Here is a 12,013-nt window from a genome sequence, read left to right as displayed (position 1 = left end):
GTTTCTTATACAATTTATTTAAAAGGCGTTAGCCCAACCATTATTAAAGCTGAACCATGTTGTTCTTTGGGTGAGATTGTTTCTTCGTTATCAACTGTAAAATATTGGGTAGCAGAGTTTTAACCAGGTCGTACGACCTGCGAAGACCAGCATCTTAATAGTCGGCCAAAGAGGTTGCGACTTCAGAAATGTTAAAGATAATCATCGACTAAAAGTGCGCGAGTAGCAGACATAGAAGGCATTTCAAAGAGTGCGGTACATCGCATATAAACTGAAAATTTGAAAATAAGAAACTTGTGCGTAAGATGGATATCGCGTTTTCTCACAATTGATCAAAAACAGCGGTATAAATATGTTTCCATCGAGTATTTGGCAAATTTTCACAGTAATAAAGCCGATTTTTTGTGCTTTTAAACCATAGATGAAACGTAGGTCAATCACTGCACACCCAAATCAAAAGAACAATCAAAACAATGGACTGAAAAGGGCGAATCGGCCTCTAGGCAAAAACTTTTTCGTCTGCAGGAATTTTGAGATGCGCGTGGAATAATTAAAAAACATCAACATCGAGTTTGTAGCGAACTTGTTGCAACGTTTGAACAAAGAAATCAGGCAGAAACTGCCGCATTTCACTAAGGAGAAAGTGTTATTTCATCAAGACAATGCACCAGCTCACACATCCGGTATTACAAAGGCCAACATTGATGAATTGGTACCTCATGCATCCTTTTCGCCAGATTTAGCCCTTTCAGATTATTTTCTGCTTCCAGACTTGAATAATTGATGAAATGAAAAGTTAACGTCGGTTGTTAATGATTGAGGAGATTGACGATTCTTATTAAATAAACAGTATCGAATTTATTGAACATCGCTGCGAAAATTGTATGGAGCTGAAAGGAAATTGCGTTGAAAAATAAATATATTTTTCTCCAAAATTTTCTTGGCTTCTATGACCATCCTCGTATTGTTGTTTTTTCGTAGTAAAAGTTGTGAAAACGGTTAAAAAACTGTCAGTACTGAACGCAAAATAAAGAATACAAGAATATGGTATTAATATTCATAAAAAATATTCCAGACAAGGTTAAAAGACCGGAACGAAGAATCGATGGGTACTATAAAAGAAATGGTTGTTGCGAGAAAATGTTTAGTGCGAATTTTTGCAACAACATGAGAGGGATAGTGATATTCGCAACGCTCTGTGTAGCAGTGCTCGCTAGAAGTATAGAAAAGGTTGATTCAAATGGAATTGATGAACCTGTACAAGTAGAGCAAATAGAAAGTGATGATGGAGTAGAGAATTTGAGAACCAAACGTAGTTTTGGATTGAGTAAGTTAATTCATCTCAGTTTTAACAATTTCTTTCATAGAGATCAACAAAGAATTATTGTATTAAAAGCAATTGACATAATACAAAAAATTGTTTTTATATCCATAAATTGTTTTTTGAAAAACCTTTCTTTGTTAAAATAGAGTTCTTAATTAGCTAAATAAATCTCTACTTCGTCTTTCGAAATATTTCAAAAAATACTAAAAATTCTTTAAATTTCAGTCATTTGTGACATACAGCAGAATAACATCAGGAAATTGATGCAAATAATGATTAAGAAAGACAAATATTTCACTCGGAATGTTATATGGGTTTATGTTATAAGAAACGTTAGTATTATCAAAGATATTCTCGTTTACGAGTGTCCAATCTATTCTCGTGATCGAGACGATACTTTAAATTGACCTAGCGAGACGAGACGAGACTCTCTCGTCTCGAATCTCACACGAAAGTCTCTCAAAGGTATCGGAGATCAAATTTGCAAATAATTGATTATTCTAATTATCGCGAATATTATTGAAACATATTTTTCAAAACTGCATACTGGCTTGTTCGCCTTTTTTAGCTTTTCGAGATATATCCACGTGTACTACTAAAATACCAGAATCATTTTCTCGGGCAAATGAAAGAAATTTAGCGATAACGCGCTTTTATAATGTTCATTTCAGTCGGTACAGACTTCAGTCTACCTTTTGTCTCGGCTGTCGACATTATTGTATAGTTTTTTATTTTATTTGTATATTTTATGAAGAAAGGAAATATAAAAAAACTTGCTAGATTTCTGCGAGACTATAGCACGAAACATCCTGTCATCTAAATTAGAATTTTTCAAACCATGGATGATATTAAAACTGTTTACCTCTGCTGCTATACCAACACTCACAATTGCACAGTAAAGCGTGTTTCGATAAGCAAATTATCGTCTTTAGATATCGAAATTAAAAGTTTCATCTTCTTACATTGTAACTTTCATTTTCACTTACAGTTGGTGCAAAAATTTTGGGAGCCAAAGCGATAGGTATAGGTGCTGGTATAGTAGCTGCTAAAAGCTTTGGTTATGGAGGCTACGGATACGGAGGTTATGGAGGATATTACGGTTCTCCAGGATATACTGTTGTTGAAAAACATTATGTACAGTAAGTAAATTCTAATTTAAAAAAAATACCACCATCTCATTTGTGAAATATTCAATTTTAGACCTTATTATGGGTACGGAGGATATGGAGGTTGGGGTCATGGTGGATATGGAGGTTATCACGGCGGTTATTCAAGCGGATATAGTAGCGGCTATGGATACGGATATTCTAATGGATACAGTCATGGTTGGTGAAAAATATTGAAATAAATACGATTTTGATAATTTGAAGTATTTGTTTTATTTCGATCAAAACCACATTTGAGATTTACCGTTTATACAAATCCGTTTTCGATTAGTAGCTGCTGCGGATTGATTGAAAGGGGCGTGTTTAATAATTAGGAATCTTCCCTCAAATTTATACGAAAAATCTGGAATTTTTCGAGTAGGTGAGAGATGTTATATCGAAGCTAAACAGAATTTTTTCAATGAACTCAACTAAATTTGAAATTTCACGAAAAACATCAGTTTTTGTAGCATTGATCTTCTATGTTTTCTTTCAATTCGATGTTGGTTTATTTGGTTTCCTATGTTTTTATAATACAACCCTATTTTTTCATATTCATTGCAGATAGGTGATTATACAGGGTGTTTCTAAATTCATGCGACAAAATTCAGGAGGCGATTGCTAGTATGAAATTAAAATGCGTAAGAGTTTTTATTTCTTTTTTAATTTCAGAAAAGCTAAAAACTTGAAATTCTATAATCTTCGTGCACTCGCAAAGGACCAGCTACAGGTATTTTTTCAATATTCCTGTTAGATAATACAGGGGTGAAATAAAGAACCCAAATTTTTTTTGATATCCAAACTTTTTTCAAGACGAAGTTTTATGAACACAAAATCTTTGTTTTATTTAAAAATATGTTCAATTGTTCAATTTTGTTTACAAAACCAATCGCTTAAGAGAAAAAAAATCTTCTTTTTCTTTCTTTAATGTAATCAAAATGCTTGTTTTACCTCGTATCCTTTGCCGTTTAATTATTAGAGAGTTTGTCGCCCCATCTCTTGTGGGGTCTTCCAATACTTCGGCGCCCCAAGGGCGACTTATCTATAGTTATTTTGACCATTCTGTCGTCATTCATTCGATCTAATGTCCTCGCTTCTCTCCATGTCAAAAAGTGTTTTTCCAGCGATCCTGCACATCATTTTCATTTCGGTGGTTTCTCATATTCTCTTTGTCTTCGATGTATCTGGTCTGTTTGTTAATATAGGTCGGATGACAGCCTTGTAGATTCGATATTTGGTCTCGATTCCGATATATTTGTTCCGGAAGATTGTATCGTTCGGGTAAGCTGAGGTTCGTGTTGTATCTTGATATTTCTATGCCTAGATATTTAAATTTCATCTCTTGTTGTATAAATTTCATCATCTAGAATCAGTTTGCATCTGATGGGTGTTTTTGAGGTGGTCATGCATTTCGTTTTTGCTGCAAATATCTTCATTTTTAAAGACTTGACGTCTTTGTTCCCCATTGTATACCCTTTCAAGTTACGATTGCTTTTTACCACTTCGTCCATAACGATATTGAACGATACGGGGCTAAGAGAATCTCCTTGTCGAATACCATTGTTTACAGGAATTTCTTCGGTAGGTATACCATTGATATGGGATTTGCCTGTTGTATAGAAGGCGTACCTTGTTTACAGGGTTATTCATGGGAACCGCATGTTTTTAATACACTTGTTAAATCATAGCATTTGTTACAAAATCACTTACGAAAAAATACATACCTTTAGGCTATGAAGTGGTTACTCGTGAAGTTGATGTGGGTTTCTTTCTGTCCAATACTGACAGTTTCATTTGTTGACAAATCCCTTCAGACGAATATGGGCTTCGTCACTTATTAACAATATAAAATTTTCATTTTCTTCAAAAACGGTAAGCATTAGTCGCCAAAATTGCAATCGCTGCTGGGAATCTTGGTCTTTTAACTGCTGCACGACGGCTTTCTTGTAAGGATGTAAATTTAGATCTGTATGCAGAATTCGTCTTCCGTACTTGTGCTCATTTGAAGTGCTGCTGAATGCCTCTGCATAGGGCGGCGTGGACTTCTGACAAAGGCTTCCCTTACTCGTTCAATGTTCTCCGGAGTGCTAGCAGTTCGTTGGGGACCCGGTGGTTTTTTCTTCAATATTGACCTATTTGTTCGAAGGTTGTTTACCCATCGCAATATTATGTTACGAGAAAAGACACTTGCATTACGATGGATATTAAACTGACGTTAGACACCAGACCACCACCAGAACCCACTTCAAAAACATTCGGTTCCCGTGAATGACCCTGTATATATAATACTATAATTCATTATTTTTTTAATCAATTGAGTTTCAAGCTTCACCACCTTTTTAAGATGATATCTTGGAAAGAGATGGGCTGAGGAAATTTTGTTATGGAAAAGACCCATTTTAATTTCATATGAATTTTTCGCATGAATTTAGGAATACCCTATATATTTCATTGCCCTAAGACAGTGGTTCCCAAATAGACATCTAATTCATCCGTATTTGTCCCTTAGAACTTATTTTTTACAATCTATAGATACTAATAGCCCTGTGCGCTAGATCTGCTAAAAATGATTGATACGGATCATTATTCATCGTTTAAGCTTCGCTTTTCATTTAAAGAGTCATAAAAATACTTTTCAAACCAAATTTTTGTTAAAAACAATACCTAATGAGAAAATGAAGCTGTGATGTGTGTTTATGACCAATTTTTCCCATCCCAAAGTATATTTTGACAATATTTTTTAAGAAATAAATTTGTTTTTCAAAAGTTTTTGAACGTATTGATAATTGAAACATTGTCGAATAATTTGTAAGATAAAACTAACCGTCGGCTCTAACGGTCCAATCTTTTTAGTACGATAATTTTCCTTAATTAACCCTTGACCCTATTTCGACACGTCAGCATTCCAATTGGTAAAACTTGTTTCAATCAGGCAGTATCTATGGTGATGGGAGTGTATCTCATTCTGATGGCAACAATTGAATTAATTTCAAATTAATTTGGAGACAATCAACAACGTTTAATTAATTGTAGGTGATATTTCGGTTTTATAAAAGAGATTTATTTTTCGAAAAATACGAATTCCTCTCTATACGAGGGTTATCAGAGAAGTTTGAGTAAAAAATACTTTTATCTTCAAGGCGTGGTATTCTGCCTGGCAGGTTCGGGATATTCTTCGTACCCACTCTATCACTGATTTCTCTTACCACCACTGGCGACTTCGCTCCTTTTTCTTTTTGGTCTCTTAAGATAGAAGTTTTCTCAGCGACGAACCTGCTCGATTATACCCAACAGTCTCCATGATAGCATAGTCTCCGTCTATTACGGAAAATACGTGCTCCGCACTTTAGGTTGCTACCTGTGCAGATTGGATACTGAGGCGAATCCTCATGTCATGTCATGAATAGATTATCTATTAATTCATTGTTGTGGTCATTGGAATGAATTTTGTATCTTATGGAACATTTTTTATCACATTTTTGGTAGGGGATGTTCTGGTTATGAATTGTTTAGTTAGTAACATACCAGGGGGCTCTACAAAACATGTGCAGTGTTTTGGATTTGAATGTTTCTTCGCAATTGAAGGTCAATTGCAGCCCCATAGCTCTATTCCATACGTCCAGATTGGTATGAATATAGTTTCGTAGATGAGCAATTTATTTTCGAGTCTTGGTTGAGACCTTTTGTTGAGTAGCCACTGTATATTTTTTAGTTTCAAATCTAACTGTTTTCTCTTGTTTTTGATTTGTGTTTCCCATCTAAATGCAACTCTTATTCAAATTTAACTGTTTTCTCTTGTTTTCCATCTAAATACAACTCTTAAGTACTTGACAATTGGTTTTATCGGAATGAGAATATTATTGATTAACATCTGCGGACAAGCAGATTTTTGCTATGAAGGTATCGTCTGGGCTTGGAACGTCTGCTGTGAATATCAGATACAGAAATGGGCCTAGAACGTTACCCTGAGGTACTCCAGATTCTATCGTATGGTAATTTGAGTAGGTATCTTCAAATTTAACTTGAAATTAGCAGTCGGTAATATAAGATTTTAAAATAAAGTAGAGTTGTTCCTTTAAACTTAATTTCAGTTTGTAGAGGAGACCATCACACCAGACTCTGTCGAAAGCCTATTATATGTCGAGAAATACTCCTTTTTTTCTTCTAGGGTTGTTTTAATTATGTTTACTATCCTGTGGCATTGTTGAATTGTAGAGTGTTCGCATCTGAAACCGAATTGGTGCTTTGGTAAGAGTTCGTATATGGGAACAACTGTTTATTTTAAGCAGAAGTAGTCTTTCTAGTATTTTGGACGTTATTATGTTTTTATTAGTAGTTTCTGTAGTAGTTCCCCTGTTATTAGATCATACCCAGAATCTTTCTTGGGATTTAGAAGTTTTATTTGTTGTCGAACTTCTGACGGGGTAAATGCTATCAAAGGTAGAAATAATTGGCATGGTGCTTCAAGAAAATTTTTCATATTTTCATCTTTATTATTATTTGGAGATGAGGATACATTTGAAAGGTGTTCTGCAAAAACTTTGACTTTCTTTAAGTTAGCCCATATCTGATTTTAGTGAAGGAGTTGGTTACTGTTGGTCGTTTAAGTTTTTCCTGTAGCTTTCCAAGCATCACGAGAAAGGTTCGGAACATGAATCTGGAAGGATTCATTCTTTGCTCTATTTAGTTTGTGACTTATTCTGTTGTAATATATTTTGCTTAAGAAATTCGATAATTCGATCAAAATACCTAATCATCCTGATTAGATTCGTCAGGATTCATGGATTCCTTTTTGTATTCTTACTGGGCAAATTGATTATGTGTTTGGGTTCTTTGTTATATCGAAAACTTTTCAAATAACCCTCATATATATTTAATTTCGTTCTGTGAAAAGCGTCGAATATGTTTAACAATTTATTTATCTACTTAACTTGTTTTTTCACTATTTTTTTTTGATATGCAACTTAAAAAATTAACAAATGAGAAAAAAACGTATGGTTTAATCTATAAAATAAATAAAAATAATTACAACATACATGGAAGCAGCTTTCGCGCTTCGTGTAGAATCGCTATTATTCGTTAGATTTCGTATCGGTTCCAAGCTTGCAGGAGCTTTCATTGTGAATCAGCTAGTTCACCGATTGCTGTGGGGGAAAGTGGAAAGCGTACGTTACATTCTCTGACATCGGTTCCGAATTCTCAAAATCGGATAATTTCAGTGCTTGTCAAATGGAGAATGGCTCAATAGGTATCGAAACGCTTAAAATTGATAATAAAACATGTCCTGAAAATCGGGTACATCCTTTATAAACTTTTTAAACTCTTTTTAGTGTTTTTTCGGATTGTGATTGTGTATATATAATGGAAACGGTTTCGCTTTTATAAAAAATTTTACGATGTCAAACAAATTTTCGGATTGCGTTGTTGTTTTCGCTCTGTTTTTATTTATATTTCATTATGTGTCACTCAGTCCTTCTCCAGCAAAACGCAGTAAGTCTAATTATTAACCAGCATGTACAACTTATAGAAAAAAAATCATTATTATACCTCGTTAAGTTGCTACAATTGAATATTAAATTATAAAATGTAAATAGACGAGTAAAGTGTACCTGCTGTAAGGAAGTTTGGTTTAAACAGGGTACCAGACGTGAACGGAGCCTTTTATATATACCCTTTTCGTTTTTTTTTCGGGAAAACGAAATTTCTGAGAAAAAACCATAAAGGAAAATAAATTTTCTGCACATAAAAGAAAAAAAACTTTTCAATTCCAAAGTAGCTTTATAAATAATCATGGTAGTCAGAATAGTTTGAGCTAGAGTTATCATTTGATTGGATTGTGGCAATTTGTGAAGAGGGTGATACCACATACTGATCTTCTTCTTTGATAACATGTTCAACACAGTTTTTTTAAAGCTCTTGGGGGTTTGCTGCTAGAACTTTCTTTACGAATTCTACAATCTTTTTACTCAGTTCTGGAGACTGATTCATGACAATCTACTACCTTTTGCTGTATTACTTCTAATGTCGCAACTCTGTTCTCCTTACATAAACTATAAATTGTCCTACGTATAAAATCTTTAGTAGATTTGTCAACTGTTACATGTTTTCCGGTTCTTTGAATGATCCACACCAACCCCTTCCGTGACTACTCGACAAATGGAAATTTCATTTACTCTAGTTAATTCAGTATTTCTTATTTTGAGTACTGAACATTTTTCTTTTTTAAACATTCGAGTATATTTAAAATAACTTGCTGGGTTTATTTATCTAAATATTTATTATTAAATTCATACCTGTCTTAATTCTCTACTACACCGTGCAATTTCTCTGTTTCAATTCGTCCATGGTCTAAAGAGCGCCATGTTTCTATTTATTTCAAGAAATTTATGAAATAAATGAATGTCATTAAACGACACCACTGCTTATCACAGACTATCTGGCAGAAATTGTGTACATACGCTCTCCGACAGCGTCGGTCAATAGAAATGCATTTATGTTTACGATTCGATCTTTCCATTGGTAAACAGTGGAGATGATGAGTCCACGTGGACTGACAGTTTGTTAGATGTTTACCGAATTTTATACGAGGAGTAAACATTATTTTCCATTTCTTACTTTGGTATGAGTGACATGCGTATTTATGAATTATTGATTGTTCATCACATAACATGTGCAATTGATATTTGAAGATCTCGCGCCTCTTAACAAAGATGTTGAAGAACGCCATGACTCAATGAAAGCAGATGAATTCACAATAGTGTCAAAATTTCATACTTGCCATCAAACGAACTAAAATTGAAAAAAAAAGCGTCAATAGTGTTGTTGCGTAATTAAGATGTATCAGAAGGATTATGCAATGGTGGATTCACATAATAAAGCCGAAACTTGTTACTGGTGAGCAATCCGGCGAAGAACATCTACTTATGATAATCTTTGACTCATTAAAACGATGCACCATGCAGCGTCACCAATTTCCCGTTAGATCAGCATTTGTCATGATTGCCCATTAAAATCCCAAAGGTAAACTTCCGAAAGGGTTGACTTAAAGCCAAGTCCTGTCTTCCTGCATGGCATGTTGTATTTGATATTTTTAAGACTTCAGCAACCGACTACGTTAAAAGTTTATCTTCCAAATTAAAATTCTCGATATATTATTCAAACTACTATCTGAATGCTAAAGGCGGCTCATGCCCAATGGTTAACAATCCGTAATATTTCCAGGGACAACCTGTACAATCTAAAAAAACCACAAAATTCATGGTTTAGAAGATATGTAGATTTTTATATCGTTGTACATGCCAAGGAAATCGTTCGCCATAAAGAGACATTCAGAAAAAAAATATCATGAATTGTAATTATTTATTGAAAATACTTACATAAGAAAAAAATGAAGTGTAGAAAAATTTTATTGGTCACCTTAAAACTTATCACATAAAACAAAAAAAAAATATAATTAATGTTAGAAATGGACACATTGCGCTTCTACACACCGAGGGTCTACGGAGGATATTTCTTTGAACTTAGTATTCCAACATTCTACTTTATAGCGTCATATAATCATCCATTAAATTAAATTCGAATATATAATTTAGAAAATATACTTAAGCATAAATTCCGGAACTTTGGAGGCCTATAACTCAGAAACGAGGGGTCGTATGAGATTTATCACACACAGTATTATTTTCACGTCATCTATTCACTCCCGAATTTTCAGCATCAAGTCCCGGAACACCCTGTAGTATGTAAGGAAGTATTAGATTTAGAACCGATTTCAAAACTAGAACTAATTGCATTCATGACTTTCAATTTAAATAACCAGTTCATATTTTTTTATTATTACATCGGCAAGATCGAAATTTATTTATATTATTATTTATATTATTTATATTTCATCAGTATGTAATTTGTATTTAAATATGATTTCTAAATAAAATTAAAGAGAAAAAACCTTTTTGATACCAAGCTTCTATGATTTTTTAATAAAATGAACTAAAAATTTAAAAATAAACTCGAGCGGGAGAGATTCGTTGGAGAGAATTTGGTAAAATAAGGAAAATTTTAATAGGAGAAGAGTTTCTTGTAGTAGGCCCTGATATAGGAATTGCTCCTTTGCAGAGCCAACTAATTCTAATAACAAATAACACTTTTTGAGCTCATAATTGTATTAGAATTATATATTTTAACATTAAAACATGACACCTTAATTATTTTTGACTCTTTCCGTTTTAATATCAGTTCCAATTTCATAAATAAAAGCGTGTTACATTGTGATTTGATGGTATGATAAAGAATATCCAGTACCTTCTTTTTTCTCTTGCTATCACACGCTTTTATTTGTAAAATTGAGAATATAATAAGAACTAGAAGAATCAATAATTAAGGTGTAAACTTTCAGTATTGAAAACGCGTAGTTATGAATTTAAAAAGTGTTATATTTCTTATTAGAGTTAGTTGGCTTTGAAGAGGAGCAATCACTGTATCAGGGTTCACTCCAACAAGCCCTCCTCCCTATTAAAATGTTCCTTTTTCTACCATTTCGTTAATAAATCATAAAAGTTTGTTTTTTTCTTTAATTTCATTTTTAACTTTATAGTATCTTTAATTCGAGATTCACTATCTTTTCTAATAGTTGCCGCTTGTGGACATCGCTTTCATTAGCAATCTTCACCTTTCGTTTAAATTTCGCCTTTTGTTTTCATGTTACTTCCACGGTTCATTCCCCCAGATGCCCATTGTAGACGGACAACAGGGTTCACCCTGGTACCCTGAAGCTCAACGTGAGCGATATGAAATATTTATACACCCTCATTCCATTAAGCACTCGGCATGTGCTCACATTTGCATTGAGTCATCTATCTAATCAAAATTTGCCGGAGTTTCATAAACACGCCAACCAAGATCCTCTTCAAGACGAATCAATTGAGCTTAAACTCGATGGGGTTGCATCGATTATTCAATTATGGAGTTCTATGGCTATCTTCTTCATAATAGGCCCTGGATACCATCCAGTAACAAAATACTCATCAAGACTAATCAATTGAGCTCAAACTCCATGAAGTTACGTTTTTTTATTTAATTATGAAGTTTTATGGCCATTTTCTTCATAATAAGACCCTGGTTACCATCCAGTAACAAAATACTCGTCAAGACTAATAAATTGAGCTCAAACTCGATGGGGTTGCATCGATTATTCAATTATGGAGTTCCTATGGCCATCTTCTTCATAATAAGACCCTGGTTACCATCCAGTAACAAAATACTCGTCAAGATTATTCAATTGAGCTCAAACTCGATGGGGTTGCGTCGTTCATTTGATTACACACAGCGGGACAGGTGAAACTAAATGAAAACTTGGAAAAACAGAAAATACCGAACAAAGCTTCTTTATGTGTAGCAACATCATTTCTAACTAATTCACAATAGGGTTAATTATCAAATTTATTAATAATTTTTGTTTTCGTATTATAAGTATTATAAAAGAGAAAAAACATTAGATCTTTTATAACTGGATATTTTCTATCTTCTATTCGATTCACGTGAGTAA

At 33.7% G+C, this 12,013-nt stretch overlaps 3 protein-coding genes across 3 annotated transcripts in view; 2 read left to right on the top strand and 1 right to left on the bottom strand.

The window, feature by feature from the left end:
* The window catches only part of LOC130442802 (aquaporin-11), a 141,011-nt gene that overhangs the window by 51,036 nt on the left and 77,962 nt on the right, over positions 1-12,013 (bottom strand). The window lies entirely within an intron of this gene.
* LOC130442812 (prisilkin-39-like) lies at positions 1,045-2,668 on the top strand. The gene is made up of 3 exons (XM_056777173.1): positions 1,045-1,327; positions 2,313-2,463; positions 2,525-2,668. The coding sequence occupies exons 1-3, from the start codon at positions 1,045-1,047 to the stop codon at positions 2,655-2,657; spliced, it is 567 nt and encodes a 188-aa protein (XP_056633151.1). The 3' UTR covers positions 2,658-2,668.
* Positions 7,601-12,013, top strand: part of LOC130442792 (uncharacterized) — a 214,989-nt gene continuing 210,576 nt past the window's right edge. The window contains exon 1 of the mRNA XM_056777151.1: positions 7,601-7,959. Within this exon, the coding sequence (XP_056633129.1) occupies positions 7,866-7,959 (94 nt within the window). The 5' untranslated portion in view covers positions 7,601-7,865. The remainder of the gene's footprint in view (positions 7,960-12,013) is intronic.

Source organism: Diorhabda sublineata, chromosome 1, assembly GCF_026230105.1.
Source record: "Diorhabda sublineata isolate icDioSubl1.1 chromosome 1, icDioSubl1.1, whole genome shotgun sequence".
Lineage (NCBI taxonomy): Eukaryota > Metazoa > Arthropoda > Insecta > Coleoptera > Chrysomelidae > Diorhabda > Diorhabda sublineata.
This window is presented reverse-complemented; position numbering and strand designations above follow the sequence as displayed.

What these genes read in the sequence shown, in the direction of transcription:
- LOC130442812 (XM_056777173.1), top strand. Translation starts at nt 1,045, where the DNA reads ATGGTATTAATATTCATAAAAAATATTCCAGACAAGGTTAAAAGACCG. An exon ending in CAAACGTAGTTTTGGATTGA is followed by an intron (nt 1,328 to 2,312) that starts GTAAGTTAATTC and finishes TTTCACTTACAG; the next exon opens with TTGGTGCAAAAATTTTGGGA. An exon ending in GTTGAAAAACATTATGTACA is followed by an intron (nt 2,464 to 2,524) that starts GTAAGTAAATTC and finishes ATTCAATTTTAG; the next exon opens with ACCTTATTATGGGTACGGAG.